Source organism: Oryctolagus cuniculus, chromosome 2 (genome assembly GCF_964237555.1).
Source record: "Oryctolagus cuniculus chromosome 2, mOryCun1.1, whole genome shotgun sequence".
NCBI classification, from domain to species: Eukaryota; Metazoa; Chordata; class Mammalia; order Lagomorpha; family Leporidae; genus Oryctolagus; species Oryctolagus cuniculus.
The window spans coordinates 16,904,128-16,923,051 of NC_091433.1; the positions used below are offsets into that span (position 1 = coordinate 16,904,128).

At 39.4% G+C, this 18,924-nt stretch overlaps 2 protein-coding genes across 3 annotated transcripts in view; both read right to left on the reverse strand.

Moving 5' to 3' along the window:
* The window catches only part of KCNIP4 (potassium voltage-gated channel interacting protein 4), a 1,213,489-nt gene that overhangs the window by 984,094 nt on the left and 210,471 nt on the right, over positions 1 to 18,924 (reverse strand). The gene's annotated exons all lie outside the window — the stretch shown is intronic.
* Positions 14,192 to 15,750, reverse strand: LOC127490062 (large ribosomal subunit protein eL31-like). The gene has a single exon (XM_070068106.1). The coding sequence runs from the start codon at positions 14,592 to 14,594 to the stop codon at positions 14,220 to 14,222; it is 375 nt and encodes a 124-aa protein (XP_069924207.1). The 5' UTR covers positions 14,595 to 15,750; the 3' UTR covers positions 14,192 to 14,219.

The following is an 18,924-nucleotide window of genomic DNA, read 5'->3' on the forward strand; positions in this document are numbered from 1 at the left end:
GCCATGTAATAATGTTTTTGAACATTTTCCAGTCCTTATGTACCTAAGTGAGACAGCACCTGGTCATGAATAACCATGTCTTGCTGTAGCAGGGAGAGCAGGATTCTCAGAATAGAAAGGGAGGTCAACTCCCCCAGTGAGTACAGCAGAATCTTGGAGGGGGCCTTGAAAACATTCCCCCCTTCCAGTGATACTACTTCATATTCCCTATTTGAGAATTCCTGGTTCATAATAGTTGGGCTTTCCCATAAATGTGTATGACGTCCATGGTAAGCTGCAGACATACTTAGATTTTTGACTCTGCAGTTTCACATGGTATCATTGGGGAAAAGACCTCACAGAGGCCTCTGCTTTTAGAAATGGATGACATAAGTAATAAGTGTCAGACACTATCAGAATCTGGAGCTCTGACACACTGCAGGACAGGGCATTGGGGGAAGCTATTATTACCTTTCATGTACATTCTCCAAAATATTGTTAAGGAAATGTAATTACCAGCGAGGAGGCTCATTTATCCCAATTATTCTGGACTACCAAACAAACCCAACATGTAAACAATTTAGATAAGGATTCTAATAGTCTAGCTGTGGCAAGTGTCTGCAATTTGTTACACAGTGCAATCATGCTTAGATGGGCGGTGCTTGAAGTGTCGTGTCAGCTGAAAACACTTGGAGAAGACAACCATAAGTCAGGTTGAGTTTTAATAAGCCCCCAAACCACAAACAATGGGATTTTCATCTACTAATTACAAAGTAGAGTCCAGCGGCATTCTTATAATAAAGATTCATCTAAGTCATTAAAACAGAAAATATAGAAGAACTACAGGAAGCTTCAGAAAATAATTTTGGATTCATTACATTGGTATTTGGGTTAAACATAAAACAGTCAATTCAAGCTCAAATGATCTGAGTCACTGTGGTGTGATCAATACCGTGTTATGAGAAAGGGATACAAGTAATGCATTAGACCTCAATAAATGGCCTCAGCTGGTAGACCAAAACAGTTTAGAGTGGTTATATTTAGATTATTTACACAGGGAAATGTACAATAAACTTCCAAAAGTATAAGTGAATTTTCAAAAGCTACAGCCCACGTATCCATATCCTAAAGTCACACTTAAGATATTTTCTAGAGAAACTGGAATTCACCCAAAAGAGTAAACTGAGTCTCTGAGATTATATATATATATATATATATATATGACAGGCAGAGTGGACAGTGAAAGAGAGAGACAAAGAGAAAGGTCTTCCTTTTTCATTGGTTCACCCCCCAATGGCTGCTATGGCTGGCGCACCGTGCTGATCCAAAGCCAGGAGACAAGTGCTTCTCCTGGTCTCCCATGCGGGTGCAAGGCTCAAGGACCTGGGCCATCCTCCACTGCACTCCTGGGCCACAGCACAGAGATGGACTGGAAGAGGAGCAACTGGGACAGAATCCGGCGCCCCGACCAGGACTAGAACCAGGGGTGCTGGTGCCGCAGGAGGAGGATTAGCCTAGTGAGCCGCGGCGCCGGCCATCTGATATATTTTTATCAATGGAGTATTTGCAGATAGTATGAGATTCATGGGAAGAGCCATTGTTTGGAGAAGCTCTTTCCTTATGAAATGGAATGGGTCATTCCTGCAAATTGGGATCAGTGGAAACAGAAACTTCTAACTTGCTTATTTCATGAAAAATTTGGCTACCTTCATTCATTACCTTAACTTATATTTGCTGAGTATCTCCGGTGTTCTAAACACCAAGTTAAATACTAAAGAATTTCATAGTGAGATAATGCCCTTTTCCTCAAGAAGCCCACCAGCGAACAGACAAGACAGACGGGTAAATGAAGAATTAGGTTGGGTAAGCACCATCATAGGCACAACTACAGAGTGCTGTGGGAGTGCAGAGACAAAGATGACACTGGCACTGTGTTGAATTCAGCTGGACTCAGCTTGTGAGAGCCAATTGCTAAATTTTCAGCAATTTTGTAAGGCAGCCTCTGAACACAGTGATTATTATAAAGTAGACAAAGTTATGATTAAACAAATCAGACTTAAAACAAAGGCTATGAATACCATCCAATTCTAATTTTTTGTTGTCTTATACTATTATCTATGCACTTGACATTATTTAGTTGGACCCTATCTGTATGGTCTGCTACTATGCATGTATTGTCAACTCCATGTTCACTGGCATCATTTTGGTAGCTTTGTTTGGATGGCACTATGTATACCAGGGAATATAGCAAAAACACCACAACATTTTCTTGGTTTTGACTTTCTGCAGAGAGTCTGCTGCTAAACACGCATTTACATACCACTAAGAATATCTGTCTAACCTAGTCCCTTGCTGATCATGGTCAGGGAAAGTCCTTTGAAAGAAGAGAAAGAAAAGTAAATGAATTATCAAAGAATGAGGACTAGCCTGGATAAGTAAAAGTCTGAACCAGAAATGCTAGTGAAGTTATCCTAGCTTCTCTCACCTCCTCCAAATCTAAGTCACTGCCTGTCATAGTCATGAAAGTCACATATATTCTATCATTCTTGGAGCCCCTATGCAGCTACATTTTTCAGCCTCCTTGACTTAGGATTGACCAGGTGACTTGAATTTGCAAAGGGAATCTGAACAGAAATTAAATCAGTTGCTTCCAGGGTGAAGGTTTTAGAGTGTGCGATTTGCTGTGTTCATCTCCTAATGTGGAGACTCTGGAAGCATTCAGCCTAGGGCTCCAAATGACACTAATGAGCAGTTTCTTTTTAATTCCTACTTTGATTGGCCATGCATCCTGAGCAAGTAATAAACTTGTTTCAAACCACTAAAATAGTTGGGGGTGATTCTGTTATTCCAGCTTTATCCAATCCATATTATTTCAAGCTCCTATTAATCTATTACTGTAAACACCATACAATACCCACCTAACTTCCTGTCCCACTGCAAGTCTCAGAATTCTTCAATCTTCAACAGTGAATGAATCAAATGCTCTTCTACTTAACATCTTTAAATTGCCCCCAACACAAATGGGATGAATCTAAACAAGTTAGAATTGCATTTTCAAAGTTCTTAATGCTCCAGCCCCTAATATTTATGTTCGAATAACACTGAAGATTGAGTTTCCAAGATAGATCAGCTGGTATCCAAACTCTCAGATGAGGGTAGAAATTGTGAAGCAGCAGCTGAACCACCCCTCAGGATGCCTGCCGCCCAGACTTTCGTACCTGATTTGCTCATGGCTGCTCTTCTTCTGATACAGCTTCCTGTAAATGTGCATCATGGACAGCAGCAATGAGAGCTCAAGTACTCTGGTCCCTGCCATCCATGTCTAAGATCTGGATCGGATTCCAGCTCCTGACTTTAATCTTGCCCAGAACTGGCCATCACAGGCATTTGGTGATGGGGGTGGGGGGTACTGAATGGGTGTGCTCACCCATATAGTGCTCTGCTTTTCAAAAAAAAAAAAAAATTAAAGGAACACTCAGATGCTGGAGCTTTATGTTTTCCAATTCTTCCTTTTAACGAACTCAAGCTCATTATCAAGCACCAATTGTTACTTCATAAATGAGCCTCCAGGAAAATCAGCTACTTTTTCCTTTTTCTAGACATTTTCAATGGCACTACAATCACATTTCTGACAGCAGTGATCTTAGGACACTATAAACACTTCCATGTATTTCTCCAGCTAGGCATAACATTCTGCTATCTATTTTTGTGCGCTCTCAACTTGACACATAGGGTTCATTAAAAGCTCAGATGCAACATATCAAGTAATCATTAATTCTAAATAGGATCAGCTAGGGAAGTGTGGGGAGCAACTCGGACTAGACTAAGTTACTGGAATTAAGACTTATTCTATGCATCTGCTCTCCCACAATATGGCGCTGGGAGAGGAGTAAACAGCTTCTACACAGCCGCCTCCAGTTCGACCAATAAACTGCAGGACCTGCTCCTGATTGCAGGAGAGCAGCGTGCTCGGCGTGTGGATAACAGAGTTGGGATTGGTGGAAGAGGACTATAAAGGAGGAGAGAGACAACATGCACCAGGAACATCTAAAGGGAACATCCGGATAACATCTGAGTAGCCCCCGAGAGAGCCGGCTGGCGGTGTGCCACTCCCCCGCGGAAGTGGGGAAAGTGGCAGGGGGAACCGCCCTTCCACGGAGGTGGAAGGATCGGCAGCAAACCCGGGGAGGGCCGAGCAGACAAAAGAACAGCGCAGGGCCTAGTGTCGTTCCTCCACGAAGAGGGGGAGCGACAGGGAAGAATTTTCCCCTTGGTTTTCTGGACTTTAACATTGTATCTTATATTCCTGCCAGAGCTGTAAAATAAAGTTCTAATCATATACTCCCATCCTTTCAATTGAGACATAAACACCAATGCTACAGATGCCTGGTGATCTACTGCCTACTCAATGACCAAGTCAGAAAATAAACCAAGGTCTCAGTCCCCACAGGAATTGTCACTTCCCTGTCCTGAGTGTCCTATTGTGTATATAAAGTTATCCAGCATGGACCAATCTAAAGTTCATATTATTGCTGGGGCTGGCACTGTGGTATAACAGGTAAAGCCATCACCTGCAGTGCTGGCATCCAATATGGGCACCAGTTTGAGATCTGGATGCTCCACTTCCAGTCCAGCTCTCTGCTATGGCCTGGGAAAGCAGTAGATGGCCCAAGTCCTTGGGCCCCTGCACCCACACCAGGGACCCAGAAGAAGCTCCTGGCTCCTGGCTTCGGATTGGCACAGCTCTAGCCGTTGTGGCCAATTGGGGAGTGAACCAGCAGATGGAAGGCCTGTCTTCTCTCTGTGTAACTCTTTCAAATAAATAAATAAACTTTTTTTAAAAAAGTTCACATTATTACCTTTCATGCCAAACTATACCAGAGAAACAATTGTTCTTTTTCTACTATTTTTCTTTTTCAAGAAACAAATGAATTTATTTTTATTTTAAAGGCAGAGGGACAAAGAGGTCTTCCATCTATGGGTTCACTTCCCAAATGTTCACAACAGTCAAGACTGGGCCAGGCCAAAGCCAAGAGTAAGGAACTCAACCTGGATCTCCCATATAGGACCCAAGTATTTGAGCCACCATCAGCTTCTTCCCAGGGTGTACTTTATGACAAAGTTGTAATCAGAGCCAGCACTCAAACCCTAGCATTCCAATATGGGATGTGGGCATCCCAAGGGCCATTTTAACCACTGTACCAAATGCTCATCCCTTTCCCTAATAATTTGTATCTATTTTCATAGGCCATTTTGACAAATTGTTTTACCTTTTTTTCTTCAGTGTGCATAAATAAAGTTTATTGGAAATCACTGTTCTTTCTGCATTGCCAAATATAATTCTTGAAGTAGACATCCCACAAAAAAAGTAAAATAGTTTAAGTTTCAAAAATTTCAAAATGAAAGAAATGAGAAAAGTCTCCCAGTACAAGCTTGCCACTGACAGGTTATTTATAAATGAGATTCTGAATTTCAACACTGTGTAATAAAGAGCACACAGCTACAAAGTGGCCATCACAGGAATACGCTCAGAATTCTCACCTCTCAGACCAGAGTTCTTCTTCCTACAGAGTTCAGTTTTATTTTATTGTTATTCCTGGCCACTGTGGCCTTACAGCTTGGGGCCCAAGAGTATTCTGAAGCTAAATGGTAAGAGGGATAAACTGCTATCTGCTTTGAATTTAAATACAAATAATAGGAATAAAATGAAGAAAAAAGCTTTGTAAAGTCTAAAACCTAACCCACTCTAGCTAAGCTGTGCCAGACATGAAAAGCAAATACACATAGGACATAAAAGAGTGGTTTTGCACCCAGAGATCTGGTTTAGTCAGAATGTAATTTGTGCCAATCCAGGTTGCCTGTAAGGGTAAGCATCTGGGTGCTGAGAAAGGGCTTACAAATTTGACAGTTTAAATTGGGTCTGTGGCTTTGTAACAAATATATTTAATCCTTGTCCCCACTTTCAGGTTCTGAGATCTTAAGGGTTTATACAACTTGTTTTCTAATGTATGTTACTGCTACTAATGTATGTTATCAATTTATGTTACTGTCACTTCCTCAGAAGATAAATTAAAATATTCAGTTGCATTCACAGATCTAAAGAACTTTATATTCAACTATGTAATTTTTTCAAGAATTTTGTTTGATATGTATAGTGTTACAATGTGTAAAACTTTAGTTGTTTGTTTTCTCCTGTAAATTTTACTTTTCTTGCTTATATAGTTTCAATTTTTGTCATGACATTTACTTTTCATTGTCTTGTAATGCCAAAAGTTAAAAAATACTTTTCTGAGGGCACTTTTCCCAAAGATCATCAGGATGACAGCTGTTATCAAAAAAGCTGTAAATATTTGGAATAATAAATATTACCACTGAGCATAAATAGCCTAAAACCCAAGTTAATAAAATATTTTTTAAAGGCATAACATTAAATAAGTCAGCCACAGAAAGACAAATATTGCAAATTCTCAGTAATGTGAGAGCTAAGAAATCTGACTTCAAATGTAGTAAGTAGAAAAAGGATACTAGAAGCTAGGAAGGGCAGGGAAGGGGTGGGAACAGGTGGGACAACAGTACCAAAATACAGCTATGAACAAGGAAAAGGCCTAGTGTTTTAGAGCAGAGTGAAGATGGTTTACAACAATTCATCAAAATAGAAGAGAGGAGATGGAAGGTTCCCAAAGAAAGTAATGATAAATGTTTAAGGAGATGGAAATGCTAACTACTCGAATTTGATCATTACACATTGCATAAATGCACTGAATTGTCATGCTGTATAACATAAATATGTCCAATTATTATGTGACAATTAAAATTAAAGACTCGGAGAATAGACCTTTAGCCTAGTGGTTAAGACGTCAGTGTCCATTTCAAACTGATTAGATTTGATTCATGGCTCCAGCTTCCTGCTAATGCAGACTCTGTGGCAACAGTGATGTCTCAACTAATCGGGTGCCTGCCCCCCATATAGGAGACCTGAATACAGTTCCTGGAGCTCCAGCCTCAGTCCTGGCCATCAAGGGCATTTGAGTATTTGGGAAATAAACAATCAGATATGAGAATGATCGTCTGTCTGTTGTCTCTCTCTCCTTCTCACGATAATTTTTAAAGCTTTAAAATTCAAATCATACAAATGTATTCAACTTTAAAAGGCACATACAAAATATTAATAATAAATAGATGAGAGGAGGAGAATATGCCATTACTTGAAATCTGTCATTTTTCCTTCTAGATTCTACTTGTTAAGATGTTCACTCAGATGAAACACATGAGACAGAGGAATGCATATTTTCTATATTTAATGGAACAATCTGAGCATCCACTCAAGGTAACTGGAGGAGAGATTAGAATCAAAGTCTGCACTTAGTTACATGTTAGAAATAAATGGAAAGCTCTCCATTTAATAATCTAAACCAAAACAAAAATAATTTCAGTCTTCTAAAAAGTAGACAGAATCTTTAGCTCCTTAAAAATTTTAAAAAATCACATTATATGAATTTAAGAGCATTATTCTGGGGCCAGTGCTGTGGCGTAATGGGTAACTTCACTGCCTGAAGTACCGGCATCCCATATGGACGCCGGTTCGAGTCCCAGCTGCTCCACTTCCAATCCAGCTCTCTGCTATGGCCTGGGAAAGTAGCAGATGGCCCAAGTCCTTTGGCACCTGCACCTGCCTGGGAGACCTGGAGGAAGCTCCTGGCTCCTGGCTCCAGGGCGCAGCTCTGGCTGTTGCAGCCAATAGGGGAGTGAACCAGTGGATAGAAGACCTCTCTCTCTCCGGAGGCCTCTTCTTCTGTGTAACTTTGACTTTCAAGTAAGTAAGTAAATAAATAAGTCTTTTTTAAAGACATTACTCTGAGTGTGTACTGCATTAATGTCTTAGCAATTAAGAATCTTTTTTATCCTTACATGTTACCCTGATTTTCACATTATCTCTGGCCAAACTGATGTAAGCATTTATGACATCTCTAATTTTAATTCCTCTCACTCCATTCTTTATGTCTCGTTACATGCAATACACCTGCCATGACACTTCTCCAAATATCAGGGTCTACCCTAAAGTGTACTCACTCCCCATCAATTTCTTTTTTCATTTAAAAAATTTTATTTATATAAGCTGAGCAAATTTTATGTATTTCATATATACAGATTTAAGAAAATAATAACTCTTCCTACCCTATCCTCCATTTCCTGTCAATTTCAAGTGGCATGTATCACCTCCCTTGCATACTGTCCGTGTTAGTCTATACTCAACTCTTTTACATATGTGGATATATACTGTGATCCATCTCTAAATAAAAAGGGAAGGATGGAAGAGTTTGGAAAATGGAAGTACTATGTTATCTTGTTCAATAACGTTATGAAAAGGCACAGACACCTTGATTCAGCATTGATTAAAATGCAAGTGAAGTCACAGGCCACACATTTCAGTAAGAAAAGAGAGGAATGGCAATGACAACAGCTACTGTAGACAATACCAAGTGCTAGATGAGCCACTACACATCGCTAAGAGTAAAAAATACACAGATTTATCACAAAATTTGTTAAACCTGCTCATCGCAAAAAGTTCAATCTTTTTGTCAGTTTTCTAAACTGGAAACAGAGCTTCCCCACAATATTCACAAGTTTAGCTACTTTTCAGTAACTGTTGATACCAACACTAAGACCACACATCTTTTTAAAGGAAGATGAAATAAAACTAATGTTTGCTTTAAAGAAGTGTGCCAATTCACTTTAGATTATAAACTGCAGGGCGGGAACTGCGGTGTAGCCAGTAAAGCTGATGCCTATTATGCCAGCATCACACATGGACACTGGTTCATGTCCTGCCTGCTCCAATTCCATTCCAACTCCTGACTCATGGCCTGGGAAAAGCAGAGGACAGCCAAGGTATCTGGACCCCTGCCACCCATATGGAAGACCTGGATGAAGCTCCTGGCTCCTGGTTTTGGCCTGACCCAGCCCTAGCCAATGCAGCCTTGTGGGAGGTGAACTAGAGATCAAAGATCTCACTATCGCTTTCTCTAATTCTGACTTTCAAATAAGCTGTTAAACACACACACACACACACACAGCATTTATCATTTTTCTTCTCAACTTGCACTATGCTTTGCTAATGATGTCGATCACAAGCTAATTAATATTCTGCACAGATAAAACGTACATTCTTTTAACATTTTCAGGAATGATGGAACTATAGTGCTTGTCTCTAAAATGGCATTTTAAATATAAATTCTATTAAGAAAATGTATATAACCCCATTTAAAGTACAATAGAGGGCCAGCCTTGTGGAACAGTGGGTTAAGCTGCTGCCTGCAATGCCAACCTCCTCTATGGGCTGTTCATGTCCTGGTTACCCCATTTCCAATCAAGTTCCCTGTTAATGCCCTGGGAAAGCAGCAGAAGATGGTCCAAGTCCTTGGGTCCTTGTACTCGCATTGGAGACCCAGATGGAGTTCCTGGCTCCTCACTTCATGGTGGCCTAGCCCCAACCATGGCAATTTGGAGTGAACCAAAGGATGGAAGATTTCTTTTTTTTCTCTCTGCCTTCCAAATAAATGAATAAATCTTTTAAAAAATAAAGCAAAGAGGCTGACACTGAGGCATAGTAGGCTAAGTTTCTGCCTGCAGCACCGGCATCCCACATGGGTACCGGTTTGTGTCCCAGCTGCTCCTCTTCCGATCCAGCTTTCTGCTATGGCAGTGGAAGATGGGCCAAGCGTTTGGGCCCCTGTACCAGCATGGGAGAACCAAAAGAAGCTCCTGGCTCCAGATTGGCCCAGCTCTGACCGTTGCAGCTGTTTGGGGAGTGAAGCAGCTGATCGAAGACCTTTCTCTCTGTCTCTCCTTTTCTCTATCTGTAACTCTACCTCTCAAATAAAATTTTTAAAATAAAGCAAAATATGAATCCTGAAAGCTATTTTCAAGGTTTAAAAATTAAATGTTTCAAAAGGAAAACTTTTTCTAGCTTACAGCTCTTAGATTGCTTACCTTTTTGTTTTTTTTTTTTTTTTCAAAATAATTTAGATATATTTACTGACAGAAGGTTGAAAAAAGACTGCTTTTTAAAGAAATATCTGGAAAAATTTACTTACAAAAAGCATATGATAGTTTATAATTATTTCAAATGAATCTGTGCCATACAGGAATGATTATTTTCACAAAATAAATAAATTACAGCATCATAGAAAACTCCTTCTGCTACTCAAACCATTATGATATAGGGAAAATTATGCTTGTTAAAATACATTTGTGTCCAAAAATATTTTCCTGGTTGTTTTGAATAGCTTTTTTGAAGTAGATCCTTTATGTCACAGCCAATTTTCTGTTTCTCTCATTAAAATCTAACTGCTATTATGTGAAAGGAAAAAAAAACTGAATAAACAAAACGCTTAAACAAAAGTATCCAATGGCTGATTCACAGAAAAACCAAAAATGGTATCTACAAGGAAGCAGGGATTTCTGATTTAATTTGCTTTCATTTTTATTCAATCATTAAAGGAATTGGTTTTAATCTCTTCATAGGAGCTTAGCCCAGAAGTATTCCAAAAACATAAATGACATTCCATGCACTTGAATAACCAAACAAATTTTCAAACACTCAATATATACAAACATGTATGTAGATAAGGGGTCTTCTTCAAAATGTTTATGAAAATGTATGTTGTGAAAAACTGTAGATGTTTTTCAAAAAAATTTTTACCAAATAACTTCTTCGAAATTCTCCTTTCCCAGAAACCTTTTGATGTCCCCTCCTATATATATTCACATATACATATTTACTATGCACACTAAGTATATAAACTCATTATATTTTAGAGAGATACTTAAAGTACCTGAAAAAGTTGTATTTCACAGACTTTGCTTCCTCCTACCTTCCTTTCTCTTTGTCCTTCTTCCTTTCTTTCCTACCATCTTCATTCCCTTTATTTTTCTATTTCTTTTCTCATTCAACAAATATTTATTAATCAAAATCCAAGTTCTAAGAGCTATTACATACAATGAGGTTCAATAGCAAATAATTAGAGAAAGAGCGCTTCATGTACTGGAGGAGAATCATTCAAAGATGAAAAATGAAAGGATTTTAAATCAGATGAGCCTACATTCAAATCATGATGGCATCACTTTTGTGCCTTTGGGAAACTAACTTCACCAAGCTTGCATTTGCTCAAAAGGAAATCAAGGATAATTTTAATCTCATCATACATCTTGAAAATTAAATAAAAAATGCAGATATTCTAATAGAGAATCTGGCATATAGTAAACATCCAATATATGTTACATATCTGTGCTCCTCACACAGACTTAAATAGCAAGTTGCAGTTAAATTGAAGTTTCAATGTTAAGAGTTTATGAAGTCGGCCGGCGCCGAGGCTCACTAGGCTAATCCTTTGCCTGCGGCGCTGGCACCCTGGGTTCTAGTCCCGGTTGTGGTGCCGGATTCTATCCCGGTTGCTCCTCTTCCAGTCTAGCTCTTTGCTGTGGCCTAGGAAGGCAGTGGAGGATGGGCCAAGTGCTTGGGGCCTGCACTTGCATGGGAGACCAGAAAGAAGCACCTGGCTCGGCGCAGTATGCCGGCCATAGCAGCCATTTGGGGAGTGAACCAACAGAAGAAAGACCTTTCTCTCTGTTTAACTCTGCCTGTCAAAAACAAAAAAGAGTTTATAAAGTCAAGACAAGAATCTGTTCCCATAATCTCTCTAAAATATAAGTTTTGCTTAGAAGATGTGTTAAACAAAACTGGTAGAAAAATATGGGGAGGGAGGGAGGGAGGGAGGGAGGAAAAAATGGACAATGACTCAGGGATTCAGAGGTGCAGCATGGAAACACGTCTTCCCATGGTGGGCCTCAGGACAGTAGATAAGAATGTAACTGCTACATCCTTTCGTGTCCAGACAAGTGGTCTCATTTTGTAATGCTGATTTGTAACATTTCCAATCCGTATCTTACTTTTTTCTGCTTTTGTGTAGTAGGTGTTTATAGACAGGGCAATTAGGCCTCTAGCCATGGCTGGAAATGTTTCATATTTCCATGAAATAAGCTGTCATGTGAAGAGACAGGTGAGCTAGAGGGGAAGTAGATCTGCTGGATACTCAAAATGATGGGAACCAGTTACAGAATGGAAGCTCTCACCAGGAAACAGCTGGGCTTCCAGAGGCAAAATGCCCAATACAGAGCTCTAAGCCATGGCTCACTTCCAACTCATCTACTGAAAACTCTTCATCACTGGGAAGGGCTGGATGATTCTTAACAATATTTGCAAACAGTGGGCTCCACTGGAACCCAGAATGATCTAGACATGAAGCCTTGACACTGCATACTACAGAATTCCAAAAAGTCTGACTGTCTGCACTAGTCTTAGTTTTAACTCAATGATTTTATAGAAAAAATAAATAAAAGACAGTTGCAGGCTTATGGTTACAAGTAGAGTACTTTCAAAAATGAGGCATTAAAGTATAAAACAAACTCCTGACTGTTGATAGCAATGCAATTCAAAGACATGTTAGAGAAAATTAGCATCTCTTCTTCATAAATGAGAAACTCAAGTTTTATACTGAAATGGTATTATTCTACCTAATGAAAAGGGCATTCAATAAAAGATTTTTTTGTTGTGGTGTGAAAAATGACAGTTGCAATGGGTTTTTATTTTCCAATCAAGCACTGCACAGATAAAGGGTACAAAGACTGAGGAGCCATCCAACTGAGATAGTTTGCTATCTCACATGGGTGCTCCAAGTAGTCAGGGTTTACTGCTCCCATGAATTAAAAAGAATTAACTCCATGCAGATGATTCCAAATTTTAGAGTAGTCTTGATGGTGACTTACTTCCTTATATGGAATTTTTTTCATTTAAGAATTAGACACACACATAGCACTCCCATCTGCTGGTTCATTCTCCAGATGCTCAAAACAACCAGGCCTGGATCAGGACAAAGCAAAGAACTCAAGACTCCATCCATGCCTCCCACATAGATGGTAGGGACCCAAGTACTTGAGTCATCAACAGCTGGCAATCAGAAGATAGCTAGAACGAGGGACCTCTGTTGGGAATTAAATCTAGCCACTCTGGTATGAGATTCAGATATCTTTGGGAAAGTATATGACATTGGATTTTCTACTGTGATTAAGGGAGAAGACAAGTAGATGAGAACCTTCAATGTATCTTTCCATCACATTTCTCACTGGAAAGTAGGAAGGGGGCCTTCTACATCATCTTCCTCAGTCTCTTGTGAGTCTTCTAAATATGAATCAGCTTCTCAAGGTGATGTTATCTACAACACTGAAGGGGTGGAATTACTAAGACACGCTGGGGCTAAGTACAGGCAGACATACTGCTAAACATGCCATACTAAGGATGTGAATTTGTAAATTAGTTCTCAAAATACTGGGGAAGACATGAAGAAGTGTTCGCCCCATCCCCCAAGGGGTTTTCACAACAGAGGAGGGGATAAGTGATATACATGTAAGGAGACGGGGGTAATTTTGAGATATCACTGGAGACTGAGACTTACAAGTCCCATCAACGTATTTAGAGCAGAAACACATATCTACAATAAACAAGTTCCAAGAATATCTTAGTAGTGAGATATGTAAGTGCCGTTAGCATACTTAGGCTTTCTATTATAAGCAGGTGTTTTCCTTTAAATAAAGCTATTTTAAGTGTTTTCTTTAGAGTCTAATTGTTTACCATGGGTTGCAGTAGTGAAAAATTCATAGTAAGAGATATAATCAGTGGCCACCATAAAACACACTCAATAATCAGTTTCCTATTGTGGACAGAACAAATTACTTCAAACTCGATAGATGGAAACAGCTTAAATTTATTATCTTGCAGGTCTGGAAGTCAGACTTCAAAAATGGATCTCACTGAGAAAAAATCCAGGTGCTGGTGAGACTGTTCCTTCTGGGGTCCTGGGGAAGAGGCTGCTTCGCATCCCTCTCCAGCTCCTGGGGGCCTACTGCACTCCTGGGCTCAGCTTTCTCAAAATCAACACCAACCAGTGCAGTCTTTCTCACACTACATCAATCTAACATTGTGAGTTCACCCAGATAATCCATGAAAATATCCCAATCCTGGGATTAACTTAATCACATCTTCCATGTATTTTTGCCACAGACACAAATTCACAGGTTCCAGAGATTATGACAGGGGTATCGATGACAGATTATTGTATGTGCCCAATAAATTAAGAAATAACCTCATTCCTTGGCATTTTTTTTTTTCAGCTTTACAACTTTAATCAGTTCTCATCCACATTGACTGTCTGTAGATTTTTGAAAGTGGTGACAGGTACGTAGGTAACCAAAGTGTAGAGCTTGTTTGGGGAATCTTCATCCTCATTACGTTTTCTGGACAACCTCACACGGATGCGGTATGGGACATTCCTTATTCCTTTGGCCCAGACGGCTTTGTTGAGCCTGGTGTCAATGCGCACATCTGGAGTTCCCATCTCTTTCATGGCAAATTTCCGGATCTCTTTGAGTGCCCGAGGGGCACGCTTCTTGAAGCCCACACCACGGATGTGCTTGTGAATGTTGATGGTATGCTCGTGGGTCACCACCTCGTTGATGGCAGAACGGCCCTTCTTCTCGCCGCCCTTCTTCGCGGGAACCATCTTGGAGGGCCCAAGCTGGAAAGCCACATCTCTTTTAAGAGTAGATGCATGCACATCCCCAATTTTCTCCTCAATCTCTCTTTTAAATAAAGAGTATAATTTTATTGGCACAGTCTAAGAAAATAAGCAACGTCAAATCTGTACTTCACTAGCAGGATGACAAGAGAGCAGATGCAGACGTGCAAAAAAGTACAGAGCTTTGTTTTTACTACAGCAGAATTCTGAATGAGAACTAATGCCCTTCATCCATAGCTAATGGCTCACTTGAAATGTGAGAAAAACAGCCATAGGTATTCAGGTAATAAAGTTTGGCTTTGAACAGAAAATCTAGATGACAGCTTTCTTAACAATACAGTACTGGAGAATTCTATTAGTCAGTCCTCAACTTCAACTGCTATTAATCACACAACTATAAGCTTAAGGACTCTTTAATTTTTATTTATTTGAATGGCAGAGTTACAGAGAGAAAAAAAGAGAGAAAAAGGTATCTTCCATCCACTGGCTCATACCCCAAATGGCTGCAATGGCCAAGGCTGGGCCAGACCAAAGCCAGGAGCTTTTCCCGGTTCTCCCACATGGGCACTGGAGTCCAAGGACTTGGTCCATCTTCTGCTGCTTTCCTGGAAACATTAGTAGGGAGCTGGATTGGAAGTGGAGCAGCCAGGACTCGTTTACTGGTGCCTTTATGGGATTCCAGTGCCACAGGCAGCAGCTTTACCTGCTAAGCCACAGCACTGGCCCCAGGGCTGACCTTTTTAATAAACATATTACAAAAATCTGCTCATATTGAAGTTGATGGTATCACCTAGTAAAACTAATGGTGACCATTCTTCCTCTGCCTTGGTCCCTTGATGAACACCTGCTCATCTTCCAAACCTCAGAGCAGGATCGCTTCCCTCACGGAGTCCTTTCTGGCTTAACAACTTGCCTTAACCCAGATATCACTGCCTCTTTATCTTCTTTGGGATTTGCTGCACAGAATTCCATGGCAGCATCTGTGACTTCCTTCTTTGTGTGTCTGCTTTCCCACACTCACCGATTAATTCTCAGATAATGATCTGTTTGATCAGTTTTCACAAATCCTAAACATAACCAGGATGACAGTCCACAATCTGATAAGGCTAGCACATTTGCTAAAACAATGTCAAAAAAAAAAAAAAAAAAAAAAAAAAAAAAAAAAAACAAAAAAAACAATGAGATGCATCCATGAACAGCTGCTTCCCCAGTCTTCCCTTGGAATTCTCATTCCAGCAACTGAAGGGGCAATTCCTGAGCTAATGTCTATTCTCTTGGTCAGTTCCAAGTTCAGCAAACCAACCATGTTTCCCAGACTTCAGGGAAGGGCCTGGCTTTTAACAGTACACAGTAACTACTGGTTGACTCGATTTGTCTTATGAAAATACATCGTATGTCAGTAAATTTTTCTAATAAAAATTTAAAAGGCAATATATCCTCCACTTCAGAGAAGGACATCCAAATATTTATTTAAAGTAATTTTCAAGCTATTTTCTGTAATTTCACAGTGACCTAAAGTGGTTCAATTCAGGAAAGATTCCAGAATCTTTAGATAATTTTATCTCAAAACTGAAGGCAGTTTTCTATTTTGAAATGAAGACAACTAGAGTATCAACAACCTCTGCCTTGCAGAGATGGCATTTTTGATTGATCTGGGAGCAACACCAATAAGCATACAGCAGTAGAAAAGAAAGCCATTCCTACACATTCTAGAAAGATCTACAAAGAAGAAACAAACAAACTTTGGATAAAATGATCCATAAAAACAACTTTAAATATGTTAAGCAGAAACTCACAAGTGAAAACAATGAAACAGAGAATAAAGGTTTGTTTCATCTTGCAAGACAACATGCCCACCCTTTGGAGTAAAATTCCCCAAGAATTTCAAAGGCCCTTAACAGATGTCCAAGAGCAGTTTCTATTCTCTCCCTGAGGTTCTCTGTGTGTATAACTAATGGTATTAATTATACTGAGGATTTTAAAAATGAGGTTATTGTTCCACTTTGATAATGTAAGTTTTCTAAATGAAGCAATAGCCACTGAAAATAATCATACTCTTCAATGAGTCACTGAAAATAAAGATGAAAGTGTGTTGGTCAAGGCATAACAGCCTCAAATTAAAGAAACCTTTACTCTATACATTTAAATTCATCCGCTTGTTGGAATCTTTGTTCTCAAACTTGGAAAATTTACATTATCCAGGTCAACATCAAAACCCCAAAAAACTAAGACTGATAACACATCCTATCTCTTAAGGGGGAAGGACTTTCTAAGTTCTGAAGTACCAGGCAAAAAGCACCAAGGAATATATGAATAATTGTGGGAAAATAGTACATTTATACATGCAAAAGGCTAAAAAAGTAAAATACGGAAAAGGCAACTAATCACTTTACAATAAAGGGAAGAAGAAAATAAGTATGTTAACACAAAAAGAGCTTGTACAAATTACTAAGCTCTAAGACCCTAATAAAGAGATTGGCAAAGGGAATTGTATTCATTTCCTAGGGCTGCTGTAACAAAATTCATGAACTGCTATTCAACCATTAAAACTACGTTTACAAAGTCTATGGAAAAGATGAAATATTTACTAGATGGCTTGGGCAACAAAGCATTGTCTCATAGTTCTGGAGGCTAGAAGTCCTAAACCAAAGTGTTAGCAGACTTTGTTTCCACCAAAGTTTCTCTTCTTGGCTTGCAAGTGAATGCCTTCTCCATGCTCCTACGGTCATCCTCAGCCTGCATGTCTGTATCCCCATTTCTCTTCGTACAGTGACACTCGTTACCTTCGGTTAAGGCTGACCCATGTGACTTCACATATCTTTGATGGAACAAGGACATAAACTAGCTCCTTGCTTGAAAGTAGGTAAAATAAGAATTTACCCCTTATCCATGCCTTCTTTCAAAAGACCACTTCAGTCTCACAACGTGTATTGCTTCCAGCCCCAACCCCAGCATTCTTTTCCAGGTTTGAAAGCAGGGGCAAAACTTGAAATATCTGTATGGAGAAACTCCCCTCCTCCTATCGCCCCTGCTTCCTTCCTTCTGGACCTTTAGGCCACCCTAAGATATAAAATGGCCAGCCCACTGAGGACTGTGCCCTCTGTCACGTGTGCCGTATGTGAGCATGCTGGCAGTTTGTCATCTACCTCTGAATTTTTTCTTCTTGAATAAATTTTGTTCTGGCTCTGAGTTCATATCTGTGTCTCCTCTCCATTCTGCTCCCCTTTCCCTTACATTCTTAATTATCTCTTTAAAGATATATGTCTCCAAAAACTTAAGTTTTGAAGTATTAGGGTTTAAGATGTCAGAATATGAACAGGGTCAGAGGGGACAATTCAGCCCAAACAAACCAGGAAAGTAGTATGTGTTACTAATGTACAAACTTTACTTTTCCTACTAAGTAAAGGTATGTTAACTAAAAGTAAAATATGATTCTATGTTTCACTTAACAAAGTAGTAATGACTGAAATGGAATTATAATGCTGTTCCTACTTAATGCTGGTGAGGTTACAGTTCAGTGAGGACCTTGAATGCTACCAGCAAGCCATAAACTGGCAAATCATTTGGTGAAGCAAATTTCCAGTATACTAGTGCATCAAGATTATAGACAACACTCAACTCTCAATATAGATCAATATAACCAAGAAAAGGTAATAAAAATCTCAATATCAGCTTATTTGCCTGGGAGAGGGATCTTTACTAGAATACTACCCATCACAGTATTATTTATATGAGTATCACCAAAAAAACTGGAACTCATCTAAGTGCTCACCATGGAGAAATCCTATGCTTCATGAACTGCTATTCAACCATTAAAATTATGTTTACAAAGTCTATGGAAAAGATGAAATATTTACAATTTTATTTTAAAATGAAAGCAGAGCTCTATTTAAAAGGTACATGGAAAAAAGGGGGCAGTTAATAGACTTTCAGTGACTACTTCAGTATAAAAGAACTAACCTTTTTATTTTTTCTTACTAGAATTATATACTTTAAATTTACAAAAAGCAAAATATACTAGCTCTTATCATCAAAATCATTTTTTAACTTATTTAAAATCTTGTTTGAATGTAAAAAAAAAAATTAGGGGGCTGGTGTTGTGGGTAAAGCTGCTGCCTGCAATGCCAGCATCCTATACGGGTACCGGTTCAAGACCCGGCTGCTCCATCTCCAATCCAGCTCCCTGCTAATGCACTCAAGAAAGCAGTGGAAGATGGCTCAACATCTTGGGCCCTTGCACTCATGTAGGAGACATGGAAGGAGCTCTTGGGCTCCTGACTTTGGCTTGGTCCAGTCCCAGCCCATGCAGTCATCT